The 21559-nt window shown below is 39.2% G+C and overlaps 1 protein-coding gene across 2 annotated transcripts in view; it reads left to right on the forward strand.

Moving 5' to 3' along the window:
• Positions 1–21559, forward strand: part of TP53BP2 (tumor protein p53 binding protein 2) — a 67262-nt gene that overhangs the window by 40271 nt on the left and 5432 nt on the right. For both annotated transcript variants that reach the window (XM_025398401.1, XM_025398393.1), the window contains exons 6-16: positions 1732–1906; positions 2638–2819; positions 3194–3358; positions 3743–3971; positions 5276–5386; positions 5702–5850; positions 7392–7854; positions 9889–10664; positions 13342–13479; positions 14209–14342; positions 17580–17746. In XM_025398401.1, coding sequence (XP_025254186.1) covers positions 1732–1906; positions 2638–2819; positions 3194–3358; positions 3743–3971; positions 5276–5386; positions 5702–5850; positions 7392–7854; positions 9889–10664; positions 13342–13479; positions 14209–14342; positions 17580–17746 — 2689 coding nt within the window. The remainder of the gene's footprint in view (positions 1–1731; positions 1907–2637; positions 2820–3193; positions 3359–3742; positions 3972–5275; positions 5387–5701; positions 5851–7391; positions 7855–9888; positions 10665–13341; positions 13480–14208; positions 14343–17579; positions 17747–21559) is intronic.

Here is a 21559-nt window from a genome sequence, read left to right on the forward strand (position 1 = left end):
AACTAACGCTAGTCCTGGCCTTGAACAAGGAAAATATAAGAAGCCACTCCGTTACCATCAGAACTGCTGCTTCTCCTGCCAGCCATAGGCTTCCAATCTGACCCAAAAGCCAACAGACCTTTCTCTGTAAAGGGCTACATAGTAAATATTTTGGGCTTTGCAAGGTTTGCTGCCTCTGTTGCAACTACTCAACTCTGCTGTTATAAGCTGTCATGGATAATAGGTAAACAGATAGTGTGGCTATGTCCCAATAAAACTTTACTTACAAAAACAAGATAGCAAGCTGGATTTGGCCTGCAAGCTATAGTTTGTCAACCCCTGGTCTTAACACCTAGGATCCACAACTGACCAGTCCTTTAGTGATTATAAGGCCACTGAAGCAGGGGTAGACACTTGTTGGTTTGTCATGGGCAAAGTTACCCAATAGGGCTTTGAAATAATGGCCAGGAATTCTTCAAGGTAGTTCTTAGTACGCAGTGTGGACTTCCATTTCATACTTTCTAGGGTTCCTGTGTATCCATTTCTGTTTGTAATACCAGACCCCAGTTTTTCCAAAATCATATATATCATTGCTTCTCAAACTTTAAGATACATACGAATCTCCTAGGGTTTGTGTTGAAAATGCCTATTCTGATTCAGTAGGTATGAGTTGAGATTTGAGCTTCTGCATTTCTCACAAGCTTCCAGGTGATGCTCATGCACATTACATTGAGTGGTAAGGATATGTAGTCAAATAAAAAGGTTGGTTGTTGAAGAATAAATCTCTAACCTTTTTAGTCTTCAAGGACTAAAAAACAAGTGCTTGTGGGTTTTTTTTTTTTTCTTTTGATATAGGTTCTCACTGTGTTGCCCAGGCTGGACTTGAATTCCTGGGTTCAAGTAATCCTCCCGCCTTAGCCAGGGTTTTTGTTTTGATTATTTCCATGTTACTTATATGTTTTTGGCATATTAATCTAAGAACTAGTTTACCTGTGATTATAAATTGTGTGGCTCTGTTACTCAGTTTTAGTTAAAATTTTTAATGTAATAAATACAAAATTTCTGCTATAACAAAAGTACCTTGGGGCAGGGGAAAGAAACAGTTTCAGATTCCATAATTGCAGCTTTCTAAAGGTGTTAAATACTTCTTTAGCTCTTTTCAGTGACCATTTATTGAGAATATACTACATAAAATACCATTCAAAGACATTTACATTTCACATTTCATTTAATCTTCACCGTAGTAACATTGGTAGTTACTATTGATCATCCCCGTTTTATAGATGAAGAAACATAGACTTGCATACTTGGTGAGGTTATGCAGTTTGTTCAAGGTCTCATAGCTAATAAGTGGCAGAGCTTGGGTTCGAATCTAAATGTACTCCAAATCTTATACATTTAAATACTTTCTTATAATGCTTCCCATTTCTACACGAGCTGCTTTTTAAAATTGTTGCAACAGTTTATGAAAACTAGTTCAAGAATCGCTGCATCCTTGCTGCATGAGAACCACTTGGGTTAAAAATACTGATTCCTGGATCTTATCCCCAAGATTCTAGGGTGGGCTCAGGAGTATCTGTTTTGAACAGACTTCCATTGTGATTCTGATAGCAGTGTTTAGGAAGAAGGGAGACCAGACCAGGGTTACAAGTGTACCTCAATCTCAACATCTAAGTGTTGCGGTTAAGCTATTTTGAGCTTAGTGGTGTACCTATCTAAAATGACATACCTAATGATTACTTTTATTTTTAGGAACAGCGCTTAAAGTTTTTGAAACAACAAGATCAGCGACAACAGCAACAAGTTGCTGAGCAGGAGAAGCTTAAAAGGCTAAAAGAAATAGCTGAGAATCAGGAAGCTAAGCTAAAAAAAGTGAGAGCACTTAAAGGCCACGTGGAACAGAAGAGACTAAGCAATGGGAAACTTGGTAAATTGTTCCTCATAGGTTTACTTTTTTCTACATCTTTTTGTCTGGTTTTTTTTTTTTTTTTTTTTGAGACAGAGTCTTACTATGTTGCCCAGGCTGGTCTTTTGAACCCTGGCCTCAAGTGATCCTCCCACCTCAGCCTCCTGAGTAGCTGGGGTTACAGGTGCAAGCCACTATGGTTGATCTGTAGATAACTTTAAAGGGAATCTTTTGAAAAAAATATTATTCACTGCAGTTTTGATGCCGCAGGTTCCTCTGAATTGGATTCAGCTGTTGAATGTTTTATACAGGATTTCTAAGATACCTTTGGAAAATGTAGTATTTTTTCCTCTCAACATTTTTTGAGAGTTTGATGAAGGCAAGGATTTTTATTCATGTAATAGCTCCATCTATTACAATACCATTTTAATCAGAATGCTAGTGATTTAATAGACCCACCTAATCTTATAAAATTGAAAGTTCTAAAGAAATTTTCATTGTTTCTAAAATTTGGAGTTTAATAATATTTTTAATGCAAATTCCAATAACGATACATTGAGATTGAAGCACAGAGGTTTAAAGATGTCTCTGTTGATTTCAATTGCTTCTGAAAGAAGTAGGTTACTTCTAGGACATTCTGAAAAATTTTTCTACTGTTTATTAGAAAGTTTATTGTAAAGCCTGGTTGCCTGGGAAGTAGTCCATTCTTATTTTTCTTTTCAACTGTTGTTGTTATTCTCTCTCTCATCTAGTGGAGGAAATTGAACAGATGAATAGTTTGTTCCAGCAAAAACAGAGGGAGCTCGTCCTGGCTGTGTCAAAAGTAGAAGAACTGACCAGGCAGCTCGAGATGCTCAAGAACGGCAGGATTGACGGCCACCATGACAATCAGTCTGCGGTGGCTGAGCTTGATCGCCTCTATAAGGAGCTGCAGGTAGACCGTAGCTGTTTGCCAAATGCTGTACAACCTCCTTTCCAGAAACAGAGTTGCTCATATAAGTAGCAAGAGGTGCTAGATTTCAGTTGCCTTTCCTTAAAGAGAAGGCAGGTTGTAGGGGGAAGCTAAACTCCAGAGAATCCAGAGTAAACTTTATAGTACCTCAGACAGGAAATTTGAGACATTCCTCATAACCACAGCTGGTGGTCTTGCACAGGTGTCACTTAATTTTAAACCATGAGATGAGAAGTGTGGAGGGGTGGAGGGACCTCATATTTTTAGAAATTATGTAATAGTTAACCATGTGATTAACGTTTGAGACATTTTCTTCCTACTCCTTGGCTACCTTTTTTCCCCTCTCTTTTATTCAGCTAAGAAACAAATTGAATCAAGAGCAGAATGCCAAGCTACAACAACAGAGGGAGTGTTTGAATAAGCGTAATTCAGAAGTGGCAGTCATGGATAAGCGTGTTAATGAGCTGAGGGACCGGCTGTGGAAGAAGAAGGCAGCTCTACAGCAAAAAGAAAATCTACCAGTAAGTGGGCCGTTTTGTAATGGTTTGGGGGAGGAGGGAAAAGGATGACCAGCCCGGTGAGGTTACTCATAGGCACCTTCTTCAGAATCATTATTCAGTGTGCCGTCCGAAAACATGCTGTTTATGGATCCTCAAAAGACAATCCGCTGCTTTTTTACTTTTTAATGTTATTACCTGTGTAGCTCTGTTTGTCTTTCTAATACTTGTAATAAAGTGTGGGTGAGAGTTCATTGGGGAGTGTTTATTTTGGAATGTTTTTCTGTAGACTCTATGGCTAGATTCTGAAAGTCCTCATTTTAAAAAAGAAAATGTCACATCTTAGTTTCTAAGTCTGATCTCCTGAGGTGATTTTTAATACTGAAGGACCTGTGCTTCTTTCCTAAGGTTTCATCTGATGGAAATCTTCCCCAGCAAGCCGCGTCAGCCCCAAGTCGTGTGGCTGCAGTAGGTCCCTATATCCAGTCATCTACTATGCCTCGAATGCCCTCAAGGCCTGAATTGCTGGTGAAGCCAGCCCTGCCGGATGGTTCCTTGGTCATGCAGGCTTCAGAGGGGCCGATGAAAATACAGACGCTGCCCAACATGAGATCTGGGGCTGCTTCACAAACTAAAGGTAAAAAGTCCTGCAGAGCCTAGTTCTTTCCTATCCCCACTATTCTTTCTCCCAAGTTTGAGTTTAAAAAAAAATCTCTCTTTGTATTCATTATTCATGTTTGAATTCTAAAAATCCTTTTGTATTCTTTGCTAGTGTAATGGTAAGTTAAAAAAATTAAAATTGATACCATAGTTGTACAAGGATGATTTTTCTTAACCCTAAATAATACAATTCTATTCAGGAAATGAAATAAAATACAATATCTTTATAAAGCTGAAAATTGTTTTAAAAAGTTGCTTCTTGTTGCTAAGGAAATTTTGATCTGATATTAATAACTTGAGAACTTTTCTTTTTGTGTAAAAACATATGTAAGTGTTCGTGGTGTCATCTTTACAGAATGTGAGGTTTGAATCTATTATGTTGATGAGTGGTGTTAAATATTCATATCTGCTTACATGTGAGAATTTGCTGATAATTTTTAGAATAACATTAAACATATCGGGGGATTAAAAGTGAAAATAGCAGAAGCTCCTTGTGTTAGTGATCTTTGCATTCTGTATACTTCTCAGATACATGGAGAGGTGCAAGCCAGTGTTTTGTAATGGGAGTAGAAAGTGTAGGGAGAATTGTAGGAAAATTGGGGGTAAAGCATCCTTTAATGACCTTACCATTCAGACCCCTGGACAGAAGTAATAGCTAGTATTGTCTCTGTTCTCTAACCGTTATCATGTGCAAAAAAATAGCTGATTTTCAAATTATTTGTTATTTTCCCATAATTACTACTGTGAAACAATAGTACCATGCAGTCTGGATTTTATTGTGGAAAGAGTTATATTTGCTTTGTTTCTGTGAGGAAAAATGAAAGCAGTGGCTTTTGAAATTTAAGTATCTGTGTAGAAAAAACCTGAATATGCTGATTTGTGAGACTGCAGTTGAAGTCCTAGAGTAAGGGTCCACATATTTACTGTTGTGCATGTGTCACTTAAAATACCATTTATAAAATACACCTTAGACCCTTAGGTCTCTTGAATTGGAAATTATTTTCTGGGTGTGATGGTGATGTTTTCTAATACAATGAAGAATAATGTGTCTTTGCTGGTTCAAGCAGACTTGCTGTGACTACTTTTAAATTGCTTGAGTAAAGTACTAAATTAGAATATAAAATATAAAATATAATACAGTATTTTCTAAGTAAATTTATTGGGGTTGTTGTGAGTCTGGAATTTAAAGATGTTTTTAGAGATTGAAAGTCTTAGTAGTAAAAATCATTAAAAATCTCTTTAGAATGCTGAGTTATTTATAGCTGCTTTTCTGTATTTTAGGCTCTAAAATCCATCCAGCTGGCCCTGATTGGAGTCCTTCAAATGCAGATCTTTTCCCGAGCCAAGGCTCTGCTTCTGCACCTCAAAGCACTGGGAATGCTCTGGATCAAGGTGAGATTTATTTGTGCTACTCCTGGACATTAAATTTTGGTCATCTAAAAGGTGCTGTGTATTCCTTTTAGATAGTTCATTTTCTTTCAATATTTAACAGTATTTAATTTATTTCCAGAACACCTTAATTTAGTGGGAGAACTCAGGTGCGATCATTATAGTGCTTGGGTTATCCTTTTATTAATTTAATTTAAAAATAGGAATGTGCTTTGTGGACACAGATTTTCAGGGAGATTTAGGAGAGAGAAACTTACGAGTGAATGAGATATTTTATTCCAAACAGTTTGAATGTCATTGTGATTTTTTGGTCTTTAGTTGATGATGGAGAGGTTCCACTGAGGGAGAAAGAGAAGAAGGTGCGTCCGTTCTCAATGTTTGATGCAGTAGACCAGTCCACTGCCCCACCTTCCTTTGGTACTCTGAGGAAGAACCAGAGCAGTGAAGATATCTTGCGGGATGCTCAGGTACCTACAAATATCCGGGTTTTTACAATCTAATAGTAATTCTATAATGTAGTGTTTAGAAGGGATAAAGTATTATGTGAGGGAGAGCAGAAGAAACAGGATGTACCTAGGAGATTAGAAAATACATTAGCATTCTGTTATTTTAATTTCTCTTGTGTGAGTCTGTGCTCTCACACCTGGTGGGAGAATGACTGATGTGCTTGTTTTGGGTCGTATTTCGTGTGATTCTCTAAAAAGTATAAGTGCATCAAAGAACACTGTATTTGTATTATTCAAGTATGTTATTTCTTCAGAATTACAAAATGATTGTGTGGTGAATTTTCTGTAACTGTTGCAGTCTTAATCGTTGATAACCAGGTTATGTGTGAGTGCTCCAAGTTAGGTGTGTTTTATTACAGTTGTCTAGATTGCATGAAATTCCAGTGAACAAGAATGGTTTCCCATTATTGATGCCATCTGAGTATGAAAGATGACAGCAAAAATTTTCAAGTGGGCACTTAAATGTATTAAAATTGCCCAGATAGGAAGTGGAAACAAGGTGGAAGTCATAAAGGGGAGAGATTGTATTGCATTTATGAAGTTCATTATTAAATGTGAGTAAATACAGAGATTTAAAACTAGTTGCCGGGCGCGGTGGCTCACGCTTGTAATCCCAGCACTTTGGGAGGCCGAGGCAGGTGGATCACCTGAGGTCGGGAGTTCAAGACCAGCCTGACCAACATGGAGAAACCCCATCTCTACTAAAAATACAAAATTAGCCGGGGTGGTGGCACATGCCTGTAATCCCAGCTACTCGGGAGGCTGAGGCAGGAGAATCGCTTGAACCCGGGAGGCGGAGGTTGCGGTGAGCCAAGATCACGCCATTGCACTCCAGCCTGGGCAAAAAGAGTGAAACTCTGTCTCAAAAAAAAAAAAAAAAAACAAAAAAAAACTAGTTAACAGCCAGGTGTGGTGGCCCACACCTGTAGTCCCAGCACTTTGGGAAGCTGAGGTGGGAGGAGGATCACTTGAGACTAGGAGTTCGAGACCAGCCTGAGCAACAAAACGAGACCCTGTCTATACATAAATAAAAGAAATAAATATATAAAAACAAAAACTAACAATTAAAAAATATGAGTTTTTATATATATATATATTATTTTCCGAGATGGAGTCTCGCTCTGTCGCCCAGGCTGGAGTGTAGTGACGCAATCTTGGCTTACTGCAACCTCTACCTCCTGGATTCAAGTGATTCTTCTGCCTCAGCCTCCCAAGTAGCTGGGACTACAGGCGCCCACCACTATACCTGGCTGATTTTTGTATTTTTTTTTTAGTAGAGATGGGGTTTCACCATATTGGCCAGGCTGGTCTCGAACTCCTGACCTCATGATCCGCCTGCCTCGGCCTCCCAAAGTGCTGGTATTACAGGCATGAGCCATTGCACCGTGCCAGAGCTAATATTTTTATAGTGTATACTTACATTTGTGAAATTAGGTTATCTAGAACATCCTGTGTACCCAGTTGTATAGTATTTTAACTGACTTTTTGTGTGTGTGTTATAGGCTGCAAATAAAAGTGTGGCTAAAGTACCACCTCCTGTTCCTACAAAACCAAAACAGATTAATTTGCCTTATTTTGGACAAACTAATCAGCCACCTTCAGATGTTAAGCCAGATGGAAGTTCTCAGCAGTTGTCAACAGTTGTTCCGTCCATGGGAACTAAACCAAAACCATCAGGGCAGCAGCCGAGAGTGCTGCTGTCTCCCAGCATACCTTCAGTTGGCCAAGACCAGACCCTTTCTCCAGGTTCTAAGCAAGAAAGTCCACCTGCTGCTGCTGTCCGGCCCTTTACTCCCCAGCCTTCCAAAGACACCTTACTTCCACCCTTCAGAAAACCCCAGACCGTGGCAGCAAGTTCAATATATTCCATGTATACGCAGCAGCAGGCTCCAGGAAAAAACTTCCAGCAGGCTGTGCAGAGCGCGTTGACCAAGACTCATACCAGAGGGCCACACTTTTCAAGTGGTAAGGTTCTTCACGTTCGTAGGTGACGTGCTTAAGTTCTACACCAGAGCTGCCATCTCTCAGCAGACCGCAAAATAATCCCTATTTTGACTGATGCTAAGAGTTTTTAACTGTGGCTTCTGTTCTTTACTGGGAGTTTAAAAGAGTGCTTGCTAAATGTCTGCTCCTACAGTAGTAGGCATGAAAGATAATAGATGAATAAAGTGTGGTCTCAAGTCTGGAGGGGCTTATTGGTGAGTGGGAACCAAATATACATGGGTCATTACAGTGCACAAGGAAGGTGTGTGTCTTCACTGTAAGTTGACAAGATGTTCTTGTCATAGAGAGGACTGGATCACTGCCCGTCTGTGTGTGTGTGTGCGTGCATGCGTGTGTGTGTATGTGTGTATATATATACATATATGTGTGTGTGTGTGTGTGTATAGGTATATACATATGTATATGTGTATATATATACACATATATAAACATACAGACATGTATATACAGATATATATACACACATCATACACATATTTGTGTGTGTCTGTATAATGTGTGTCTATGTGTCTATATGTCTTTATATATATTATTATTATTAAAAATATTCTCTACTGTGACTGGGCTCAATGGCTCACGCCTGTAATCCCAGCACTTTGGGAGGCCAAGGTGGGCAGGTCTCCTGAGGTTGGGGGTTTGAGACCAGCCTGACCAACATGGAGAAACCCCGTCTCTACTAAAAATACAAAATTAACTGGGCATGGTGGCACATGCCTGTAATCCCAGCTACTCAGGAGGTTGAGGCAGGAGAATCGTGTGAACCTGGGAGGTGGAGGTTGCAGTGAGCCGAGATGGTGCCATTGCACTCCAGCCTGGGCAACAAGAGCGAAACTCCGTCTAAAAAAAAGAAAACATGCATGTATTCTCTACTGTATTTTAGAGTCATTGTAATGAGGACATAGCCACTAGCTAAATGTAAAAACATAAGGTTAGTTCGTATTAAACATACACAGTTTGGAAATTTGTTGGATTCTTTCTAAATTATTACTTCATAGGACTAGAATAAAACTGACCATGTTTTAATTGAATGAAAATAGCTTTGTAGTCATGAAATAACAATGTAATTGTGACCTAAGATGCCATAATTAAAACTAGACAGCAAAGAATCAGTATATATGCTACCTGTTACTCTTTTCATGGGTCTTTGGTGAAAATGGAATAATTTGGGAATTAGATAATTTTAATGTAATCAGAATGTTAACAGGGAGTATCTTTGGTAACTATAAGTGGTTCTTAATAATTTTGTAAGCCAAATAGAAGTTCTCAACGTTGATTCACTTTTAAAAAGTGAAAGATGTTTAGTTTTAATCTGGACACATGAGAGGATTATCTGTTTTCATTGGTTCTAAATGTTTTTCACATTTTGTTATTCTAAATTTGGATGCTACAGTCAGTGATTTTTTTTTTTTTTTTTGAGACAAGAGTCTTGCTGTGTTGCCCAGGCTGGACTGCAGTGGCGTGATCTCAGCTCACTGCAAGCTCCAGCTCCCGGATTCATGCCGTTCTCCTGCCTCAGTCTCCTGCCACAGCCTCCCAAGTAACTGGGACTACAGGCGCTTGCCACCACGCCTGGCTAATTTTTTGTATTTTTAGTAGAGACAGGGTTTCACTGTGTTAGCCACGATGGTCTGGATCTCCCGACCTCGTGATCCGCCCGCCTTGGCCTCCCAAAGTGCTGGGATTACAGGCCTGAGCCTCCAGTCCCAGCCACAGACAGTGATTTCTTAAAATTGGCAACATTTTCTTATTGTTTCATGAGGTATGGTGCATGTTACACTCAGTGGGAGTTTTGATTCTGTAATAAGTTTATTATGCAAAGATGGGTTCCCTGCTTTGTAATTTGTTATTTTTAAAAATTAATTATATTTGAAGGGGATTATGTAGTCACAACTATGAAATTAAAAGAGGCTTTAGTTATTGTTAGCTGTTTCTGTTTCTTGCCAGTTTTGTTTAATTAATGCTAATCAGGGCTTTTTTTTTTCCTTTTCCAATTAGTATATGGTAAGCCTGTAATTGCTGCTGCCCAGAATCAACAGCAGCACCCAGAGAACATTTATTCCAATAGCCAGGGCAAGCCTGGCAGTCCAGAACCTGAAACAGAGCCTGTTTCTTCAGTTCAGGAGAACCATGAAAACGAAAGAATTCCTCGGCCACTCAGCCCAACTAAATTACTGCCTTTCTTATCTAATCCTTACCGAAACCAGAGTGATGCTGACCTAGAAGCCCTACGAAAGAAATTATCTAATGCACCAAGGCCACTAAAGAAACGTAGTTCTATTACAGAGCCAGAGGGTCCTAACGGGCCAAATATTCAGAAGCTTTTGTATCAGAGGACCACCATAGCGGCCATGGAGACCATCTCTGTCCCGTCATACCCATCCAAGTCAGCTTCTGTGACTGCCAGCTCAGAAAGCCCAGTAGAAATCCAGAATCCATATTTACATGTGGAGCCCGAGAAGGAAGTGGTCTCTCTGGTTCCTGAGTCATTGTCCCCAGAGGATGTGGGGAGTGCCAGTACAGAGAACAGTGACGTGCCAGTTCCTTCTCCTGGCCTTGATTATGAGCCTGAGGGAGTCCCAGACAACAGCCCAAATCTCCAGAAAAACCCGGAAGAACCAAATCCAGAGGCCCCCCATCTGCTTGATGTGTATCTGGAGGAGTACCCTCCATACCCACCCCCACCATACCCATCCGGGGAGCCTGAGGGGCCAGGAGAAGACTCAGTGAGCATGCGCCCGCCTGAAATCACCGGGCAGGTCTCTCTGCCTCCTGTAAGTAATGTGCTATCTCATGGCCTTTTCTGGAGTCCTTTACTTGGTTATGGTCTTCTTGGTGGTCACATTCTTCTTCCCAGTTTGCATTTTTATTTTACGATTCCCTTGGCACAGAGTGGATCTTATAAATGTTTTCATAATGCATTTTATTCAATATAAAGAACAATTTTCTGTTTTAGAGAGAACCCATTTATTTGTGAAAGAAACAGAGTTTTGTTCCTACCCCTGTAAACACTGCATTTGCTGTTTCTTCTCTAGCTGATGTCACATATTAGGGAAGCAGCACTCGACCGGGACTCAAAAGACCTGGGTTTGAAACTTTTGATTAGTAGCTTGGCTGTGTGAAATCAGGCAGATGGTGTAACTTCTCTCATTGGTGATGTCAATCTTCTTCAAAATTTTCTAGCGGTGAAATTTTAAAAAATGAAATGTTAGGTGAAACCTCAAACTTACAACAGTGGTAAAATTGGAAGGGCTCTGGATGAAGTGAGGGCAGGGAGGGGTAACTGGGCTGAGGGACCCCTCTTCAGCCTCTTCTTCCCCTTCAACGAAGTCTGAAAATCTCTGGCGAACATGGTGATCCCTAAGATTTCTTTGTACTTTAACATACGAAAGTTATTCTAAAATTTTGTGTGTTTTGACTTGAGTGCACCTTCCTCACTCCTTCCAAATGGTAAGCTTTTGTTTGAAATTTAAGCTTCAGTTCTCTCACTTTGAAATAGGTGAGAGAAAATAAAAATCCCAGAATGTCTGAATGAAGTATGCTTTTTCATAGTTTAATTTGAAGCCACTTTGCTTCAGTAAGCGCGGAAGGAAGTAGGATGCTGAACTATGAGTTTAAAACCTGGTCAAAAGCAAAATAACATTAAAAGAATTTTTTGTAAATGTACTTTGTGTTTGATTCCTTATTATCTTTTAGATATGATAGTATTCAAAGATAATGATTGTCCAGAGTTATTTTTAACAATTGGCTACAGTAAATGTTTGCTTGAAACTTTTATGTACTAAACATTTGAAGCTAGAAAAAAAGTTTTAAAATAGAGGTTAACAGTTTTTAAACAACTCTGTGGCTCCTAAGTTCTAAGGCTTGATTCTCTTTGAGTTTTAAACATAAGAAAAGAAGGAAGTTATATGCCACATTGACCAAAACTAATCCACGTTACAGCCACTTGTTATTTTCTGGCCTTTTTGTTGCTGTGTCAAAATAATCCACATTTTCAAGGAGAAAAAAGGAAAAATAGAATTGGTAAAAATATCATACTTTCTTTTTTTTTTTTTTTTTTGAGACGGAGTCTCGCTCTGTTGCCCAGGCTGGAGTGCAGTGGCACAATCTTGGCTCAGTGCAAGCTCCGCCTCCCGGGTTCACGCCATTCTCCTGCCTCAGCCTCCCGAGTAGCTGGGACTACAGGCGCCTGCCACCTCGCCCGGCTAGTTTTTTGTATTTTTTAGTGGAGACGGGGTTTCACCGTGTTAGTCAGGGTGGTCTTGATCTCCTGACCTCGTGATCCGCCCGTCTCGGCCTCCCAAAGTGCTGGGATTACAGGCTTGAACCACCGCGCCCGGCCTCATACTTTCTTTTTAATTAAGATTCTGCTGTTCTTTTCCTAGTAAAGTGTCTTACTTTTTTCTTCTCGTTTTAAGTAAAATAGAAGCAACTATCTCGTACATTCTTTAACAGTGGGATTGACAAGTGTCATTATACTGTACTGCTTATGATTTATATTAACCACAGTCAGATAACATTCAAAGAACAACATTTTAGCCATTGCACATTGTGAAGTATATTGTCACTTAATGTTTTTTAAAACTTGGTGATTTTCCACATCTGAGATAAAATGAAAGAAGCATGTGGAGTACATGTATCACACTTCACGACAGTAAATGTCTCTACTTTGTTGGGTGTGTTTAAGAAACCTGTTTTGTAAGATGTTAGATCTAGTCTTTAAAATTTTGCCTTTTTTGAAGCCTGATTCATTAAAAGTTTAGGGTGGTAGGATTTCTCCTTGTTATACCTAAGACAGACTAACAATCTGTATTATTTACCTTAATTATATGCTTTCCCCTGAGGAGGCATTCTGGTGTGAAATGGTTAAGATGGCAGACTTTAAAGAAGCCAGCTTACCTGGATTTACATCCCAGCTCTGCCATTTACTAGCTGTGTGCCTTGGTTTCCTTATCTGTAAACTAGGGACCATAGGGTTTTTGTGAGGGTTAATGAATAATCATTCAATATAGGTTAGCTGTTGTAGTTCTGAACTGTGCTGTTGCCCACTTTAAGAGAGTGGAGTTTGCTATGCTATATTAGGTAGGCAGTCTAAAGACCAGTCTTGGCTAATTCTGATACTTGACAGAAAGCTGGCCTATTTGCCACTTCTGATTATACTCTTAGTTTAGTTTATACTATAATGTATTACCCAAATGTAATTATGTTAGTTTTTTTAAAGTTATGTTCCTCCAACTTTGCTCCATGGTGTTTGTTCACTTTGTGAAAGTTCATTACGCTGCATATTAGTTCTGTACACGTTTCTGAATAATGTATACTTCAATAAAATGTGCCAAGTCTACGTTGTTAAAGTTCCTCTCACTAATGTAACTGAGAAGTCATTCCTTCCCATTTGCTGATGTTCTCTTGCTTAGACCAGGATCCTAAATTTTCCACCCATTTTCTTTGCAGGGTAAAAGGACAAACTTGCGTAAAACCGGCTCAGAGCGTATTGCTCATGGAATGAGGGTGAAATTCAACCCCCTTGCTTTACTGCTAGATTCGTCTTTGGAGGGAGAATTTGACCTTGTACAGAGAATTATTTATGAGGTATGATTATAATTAGTAAATTTCTAAATACGACCTTGTATTTTGTTTTAAAGCTCTAATTAGAAAGCTACTGTAGAGAAATTGTATTTTAAAATTGTTTTCCTTTTAGGCATTGTGGGGTTGTGTTCAGGAACTCTTGGGCATGCTTTAGAATAGGCTATGCTATTTTAAATTCTATGCTATAGAATTGTCATCATTTGGAAGTTCAGTTTTCACTTGGAGTCCTCTAGAGTACTTTTCTTTCTTAAGAGAGATCATGACTCCCCTTTGGAAATTGTTCATGTATAGATTTGTACTATACTGTATTAGGTTAGAGATGCGGTCTCTACTTTTAGAAGCCTACTATTTAAAATATTTTTAGTTGACCTTTTTTTTTTTTGCTTTCCATAGCAAATGCAGCTTCTACTTAGAAACTAATTTGTGGTGAGAAGTTGGGAGGATAAATAAACAAAAATGACTATAAGGATATAGTTTCTCAGACTTCTTTTTTTTTTTTTTTAAAAAAAAAACCTTTTTATAGTGACTGCCTACTTAATGCGGTTATTCTGTCTGTCTTATTTCTAGAATTGTTCTTGGTATAGTTTTCTTGGCTCCTTTAGGTTTTAATTATGATTTTTAAAAGTGTCACAAGAGTCTGTTTCTGTCCTCTTGACCCTAAAGTAGCCAGTTAGTAGTGACAGTTCAGGTGACAAGAAACTAGAGTTATGTTCACCCTTCTTATTGATATAGGTTGATGACCCAAGCCTGCCCAATGATGAAGGCATCACGGCTCTTCACAATGCTGTGTGTGCAGGCCACACAGAAATCGTGAAGTTCCTGGTACAGTTTGGTGTAAATGTAAATGCTGCTGATAGTGATGGATGGTAAGATTTTCTTTTAAACTCCAGTCAAACTTCAGTTGTGGGAATCGGTTTATAAGCTGTGTCATAGTGCTGTTGGAAGACAAAGAAGTATGTCAGTGTATGTCCTCGAGCTTGTAATCTAGCTGGAGAAATGTGGTATCTATTTTTGAGGAATTAACATGTGTTCGTGTAACAGTCGTCTCATTCCCATCCTGGAAGTAGGTAGAGTTTTAACAAGTTTAGTAGTTAATGATAAAACTAAGTGTAACAAAGTAGGATGCAGTTAATTAGCATCCTTAAGCAAAGCTTAAGAGAGAAGTGCTGATTTAGGCAAGGTATCCCCAAGCCCCTGAAATGGTTCACAGTCTTCAGTATATTAATGTCCATTCTATATCTCCAAGAGGGGATTATAACTTGCAACATATCCCATATATATTTGACCATGGAATCCGTTTGTCATGGAACCAGGGTGTACGTAAAACACAAGCAGTACTACAAGTGATGAGTATTGTTTGCAGGATAGGAGAAATGTTAGTCAACATTAAATAATAACAGTAAAGGTCCTAATAAGATCCTGTCACCCCCAAAACTAGCAGAATAGATAGCAAATTTTGTATTTTATTTGAAAAAAAGTTTTAAGTTAGAATGTGTTACTTTTGTGGAAGAATACAATTTACTTTTTTCTTTATAGGATTTTAAAAAGTTGTAATCACACTATATTTACTCCAGTATTTTAGTTTCACAACTTGTTTTTCTCATAATATGGAAAATAGTTACGATATAAAATTCTCATGTATGTATATATAAATTGCATGCACAGATACATACATCTCAGCCTCATATTACTCTATCATATGACTGCATACTCATTGTGACAGTCTCCCTTTTATTAGACATTGAGATTGTTTTCCAATTTTTGTTTTAATGCTTGGAGAAGCACTTTGGTTACAATTTTTAAACATTTACATTTTAATGTGTGTGCACTGTGGAAAACATGCAAAATAGAAATAAGAGGAAAACAAAGCCATCTGTATCCCCACAGTGTACAGGTAAACACCATTCATATTTTAATATATTTTCTTCAGGGTCTTTTTTAAAAAGTTATTTTTATTTTTATTTTTGTAGAGACAAGGTCTTGCTATGTTGCCCAGGTTGGTCTCGAACTCCTGGACTCAAGTGATCCTCCTGCCCCAGCCTTTCAAAGTGCTGGGTTTATAAGTATGAGCCACCGTACTTGGCCCAAGCTCTTTTTCATATGCTTTTCACAAATGTAGTTAAGCTCCTAACATATGTAATGTTTAAGCCTGTATTTTTAGTTTAACATTATAGCATAAACAAAACAAATTCTTACTGTGTCATAATGCCCTTGTTTTCCTAACGTTGGGCATTTATGTTGTATATAATTTTTCATTATTAAAGAGCATGCAATGAAACAATCTATAGTAATATTTGCCAAACTATTAGTAATAGTGTTCTGGCCAGGCATGATGTCTAATACCTGTAATCCCAGCACTTTGGGATGCTGAAGCGGAAGATCACTTGAGCCCAGGAGTTTGAGATCGGCCTGGGCAACATAGAGAGACCCTGTCTCTACAAAAAATTTTTAAAAATTAGCTAGGTGTGCTGGTGTGTGCCTGTAGTCCCAGCTATTGGAGAGGCTGAGGTGGGAAGATTTCTGGAGCCTGGAGGTCAAGACTGCAGTGAGCTGAAATTGCATCACTGTACTCCAGTCTGGGTGACAGAGCAAGACCCTCAAAAAAAAAAAAAAAAGTGATCTGGAATGGGGAATTAAAAAAATTTTTTTCTTTCTTTTTTTATTTTTTTGAGTCGGGGTCTTGTTCTGTCCCCCAGGCCGGAGTGCAGTGGGACCATCTTGGCTCAGTGTAACAGCCCTCTGGGCTGAAGTAGGCTGAAGCAATCATCCCATCTCAGCCTCCCAAGTAGTTAGGACCACAGGTGTGTGCCACCACACCTGGCTATTTTTTTGTATTTTTAGTAGAGGTGGAGTTTTGCTGTGTTGCACAGGCTGGTCTTGAACCCTTGAACTCAAGTGATCCGCCCTCCTTGGCCTTTCAGAGTGCCAGGATTACAGGAGTGAGTCACTGTGCCTGGCCAAAAAAATAAATAAATAAATAAGTTTTTCTTTGAGACAGACTCTTGCTGTGTCACGCTGGAGTGCACTGGCATGATCTTGGCTCACTGCAACGTCCGCCTCCTGTTCAGGTGATTCTCATGCCTCAGCCTCCCCAGTAGCTGGGATTACAGGTGTGTACCACCACGCCCGGCTAATTCTTGTATTTTTAGTAGAGTTGGGGTTTTACCATGTTGGCCAGGCTGGTCTCAAACTCCTGACCTCAGGTGATCTGCCTGCCTTGGCCTCCCAAAGTGCTGGGAGCCACTGTGCCTGGTCTGTTTTTTTTTTTTTTTTAAGTCTATATACCCAAGGAGAATAAAGAGGAGAGGAAACAGTAGAGAAACATTAAATCTTATATACTTCAGAGCCTGATTAACAGTTTCAAACTCACCTTCTGAGTTTGGGCAGTGGTACTGGTTCTTGTTATACCTTTACTATTAGTCTAGGGTCGTTTATAATTTGTTATAAAACATTTGAAATGCTGGAGAAGGTTCTCTTTAATGGTATTAATAAATTGCTGCTGGCCAGTTACCTATAGTAGATTGAGATGTGTGTATTTTACAGTCACTTTTCTGGTCTCAATTGATTTGACAAAGTTTTTCAATTAAAATTTATTTTAACTTGGGATTTAACAAATATAAAAGTAGTTCATATATGCAACTTAATTCCTTCAAAATTGGTAACAATAAATAGATATGTTTAAAGGCCAGTGTTTTGAGTGAAGGTGTATAACTTAAATAACTTAAGGACTGTTAGACCTTCTACTCTGACAGAAAGAATTAGGCTGGGTGCTCCAGAACATAGAACTAAATCCGTTTTAATATTGTTTTTCTTAAATGTTTATACAGATTTCATTTCTGTTTATCCATGTCCTTGATTCTTCTCACCCTTTGCCAAGCTCCCAGCCCCAGTGTGGTCCATGACTCTCTGAAATTTTCATTTGTGGCTGTAATTCTTTGATGGGTTCAATAATCTGTGTTGAACTGGTTTTTAAAAAACTGTTTAAGAGGTTTTCAGAAGAAAGATTGGTATATGAAAGACTCAACAACTTTCCAGATATCTTATCACAGAAGGTGTCATTCAGTTGAGGAAAACAGTTCTAGCCCTTGTGTCTTGCTTCACAGGACTCCATTACATTGTGCTGCCTCATGTAACAACGTCCAAGTGTGTAAGTTTTTGGTGGAGTCAGGAGCCGCTGTGTTTGCCATGACCTACAGTGACATGCAGACTGCTGCAGATAAGTGCGAGGAAATGGAGGAAGGCTACACTCAGTGCTCCCAGTTTCTTTATGGTATGTGACAAGTAGAACTAAATGTACTGATTACTGCATTCATTTATTCATATCTCCAGGGTGTAATTCAGTAAGTATGTTTGTTTGGAAAAAATCTTGTATTATCCACAGTCTTGGACCTTGAAAATACAACAGCCTTGGTCACAGATAATACAACTTCTGTTTGTATGCTTAGAAACAGCTATTGTCAGGGACTTCTTCAACTACAAAAGACAGTGCTGTAGCATCTGACCTAGTGGTGTTAATGACTTTACCATCAAAAGACCCTCTATTAAGGCTTTAGTACTTATAGATTGATGGTGTATCCTTGCAAATAAGTAAACAGACCCCCCTCTCCAAACAACATGATCAAGAGAAGTGCGGGATCAGTTTAAGAACCCAAATGGTCCCAAGGTTTCCTAAAAATCAAACTTGTCATATAGTGAAATAAAAGCAACATATATTTTGGAGCTGTCTTTTATTTTTTTTCTCTTTTGTTTTCTTAATTTTGAGTTTATGGTTCTGATTGCTACCATCAGATCTGTACCTAGAGGAAAATGGACTTGAAGTTTTAGATGGATATATGTTGACTGGCGTTTGTATTTACAAGGAAATTTGTTTTTGTTTACAAGGCTTAGAAGTTGAGGTAAATTTTCCTCTTTAGTTGGGCTTAAGAGGAATTAAAGAAGGAGGGAAGACAGAGACAAATGAGGAGGTCCCAGAACTCCGTACTGCTCAAGTTTTCAGTTAACTCCTTTCCCAGTTGATTGGAAGACCCCTAAGGGTAAAACAGATGCCTCTGCCCTCTGTGCTGAACACTTTTCCCTCTGTCTCTAGGCCTTTTTTCAGGCCCTAGTCAGAGAACCACAAACCTCAAATTCCCTTCTTCATCTCTCTCAGCTGGTAGTTTTTATTGTTGATATTTGTGATTATTTTATTTTATTTTTTTAGAGGCGAGGTCTTACTCTGTCACCCAGGCTGGAGTGCAGCAGCATGGTCATCTGTAGCCCCAAACTCCCAGGCTTAGGTGATCCTTCCGCCTCAGCCTTTCAAATAGCTGGGACCACAGGCATCTGCCACCACATCTGGCTGATTTTTTATTTTATTATTATTTATTTATTTTTGAGGTAGGCTTTTGCTGTGTCACCCAGGTTGGCGTGCAGTGGTGCAATCACAGCTCATTGCAACCTCGACTGCCAGGGCTCAGGTGATCCACCTCAGCCTCCAGAGTAACTGGGACTACAGGTGTGTACCACCACACCCAGCTAGTTTTTGTATTTTTAGTAGAGATGGGATTTTGCCATGTTGTTCAGGCTGGTCTCAAACTCCTGAGCTTAGGCAATCTGCCTGTCTTGGCCTCCCAAAGTGCTGGCATTACAGGTGTGAGCCACCATGCCTGACCTTTTAAATTTCTTTTGGAGATGGGGCCTCACTCTGTTGCCCAGGCTAGTCTCAAACTCCTGGCCTTACAGAATCCTCTTGTCTCAGCCTCCCAGAGCTGAGATTACAGGTGTGAGCCACATGCCCAGCCTTTTATGTTTTGTTTTGAACTCTGGACCATAGAATATTTTGATATGGTAACATATTTAAAAATTGTTATATATATAAGTATAAATTATATATATATATATGTGTGTGTGTGTATATATATATGTGTATATATATATATGTATTTTGTTTTTGAGACAATCTCGCTCTGTTACTCAGGTTGGAATGCAGTGGTGTGATCATAGCTCCCTACAGCCCTGAACTCCTAGGCTCAAGCAATCCTCCCACCTTGGCCTTCCAACATGCTGAAGTTATGGGTGTTAATGTGTTGGCCAGGTGCAGTGGCTCATGCCTGTAATCCCATTTCTTTGGGAGGCTGAGGCAGGTGGATCTCTTGAGGTCGGAAGTTTGAGGGACTAGCCTGGCCAACATGGTGAAACCCCATCTGTACTAAAAATACAAAAATTAGCCAGCTGTGGTGGTGGGCACCTATAATCCCAGCTACTTGGGAGGCAGAGGCAGGAGAACTGTTTGAACCCGGAGGCCGAGGTTGCAGTGAGCTGAGACCATACCATTGCACTCTAGCCTGGGCAACAAGAGTGAAACTTTGTCTCCAAAAAAAAAGCCAGGCGCAATGGCTCATGCCTGTAATCCCAGCACTTTGGGAGGCTGAGGTGGGAGATTGAGACCATCCTGGCTAACACGGTGAAACCCTGTCTCTACTAAAAATACAAAAAATTAGCCAGGCATGGTGGCGGGTGCCTGTAGTCCCAGCTACTCTGGAGGCTAAACAGGAGAATGGTGTGAACCCGGGAGGAGGAACTTGCAGGGAGCTGAGATCGTGCCACTGCACTCCAGCCTGAGCGACAGAGCGAGACTCCGTCTCGGGGGGGAAAAAAAAAAATATACACACACACACACACACACACACACATATAATGTGTTAATATATATTTTGCTGTATTAAATTTATTGACCATCTTGACCTATATTTAGATATGGAGAATGATTTTTTTAAACATTAGAGATAATTTGGTCAGATTCTTAAAATTTATGAAGTATATCATCAATACCAGGATGTGCTGTTTAAGTAATGATAATAGATTACACACAGTGAGTAACTGTGTACCCAACTTAGGAAACAGAACATATCTGTAGTGACATATATGTCACTATCTCTGACATCGTTTGGACTCCCCTCCCTGATGTGGCCCCTTCTTATGTCTGTAGTGACCACTGCTTTCACATTTAGCACTGCTTGTTGTGTAAAATAATTGCATCATTTGTGTGTTAATCCTATAACTAATATTTTCAGTTTTGCTTGTTTTTGCCCTTTGTATAAAATCATACTGGTGATTCTGTGGCCTGCTGTTCTCATTCATCACTGTTTTTGAGATTCACTCGTGTTGCCTGTAGCTATAGTTTATTTTCACTGTACAATTTATCTTTTTATTCTACTTTCGAAGGACATGTGTGCTGTTTCCCTCCTTCCCTCCCTCCTTCTTTTCCTTCCACTGTAAACATCCTTGTGAACATTTTGGTACTTGTCTTCTGGTGTTTATCTACAAGTGGACTTGCCAGGTCACAGTGATACACATCTAGCAGAGGGTTCTTTTTACTCCACGTTCTCTTTAACTGTTGGTGGATTTGGAATGATACCTTGTTGTAGCTTTAGTTTGCATTTCCCAAGTTACCGGTAACATTGAGCATGTTTTTAGTCCCCTCAAAAAATTTTTTACAAAGTAATTTACAACTCTTAATCTGATGAATAGCAAAGTAATGAGAATTTTCCTCCATTCCTAATGATTATTGGAGGCTGGGTGCAGTAGCTCAAGCCTGTAATCCCAGCACTTTGGGAGGCTGAAGTGGGAGGATCTTCTGAGCCCAGGAGTTCTGGACCATCCTGGGCAAGACCCTGGTCCCTAATTTATTGCAAATTGGGACTTGAGCTGTTATTTTGAGTATACTAAAATATCCAGAATCTCCCCCATCTTTCTTCATTCCCGTCTCAGACACTGTGGCCATTTTAAAAACTCTGTGAAGTTATAGTTATATAAAGTTTGATTGCCATGTGAGTCTGTCATGCTTTGCATGTCATCTTTAAACAAGAAAAGTTGGAAATTGTCTCTTTAGATTGGCAGAGCCTTCTTTTAGAAAAGAACAATTTCTTGTTTCAGTTTTTCCCAGAGTGAGAGAAATATACTGTGTGCTATATCATTAGTTGATATAGGAATAATTTCATAATCAATAGTTTAGTGCTCACATAAGCTGAAAAAGCTATTCAAAAGCTAGCAAGTATTTTCCTGGTTTTTTTTTTTTTTTTTTTTTTTTTTTTTTTTTTTTTTG

Source organism: Theropithecus gelada, chromosome 1 (genome assembly GCF_003255815.1).
Source record: "Theropithecus gelada isolate Dixy chromosome 1, Tgel_1.0, whole genome shotgun sequence".
Lineage (NCBI taxonomy): Eukaryota > Metazoa > Chordata > Mammalia > Primates > Cercopithecidae > Theropithecus > Theropithecus gelada.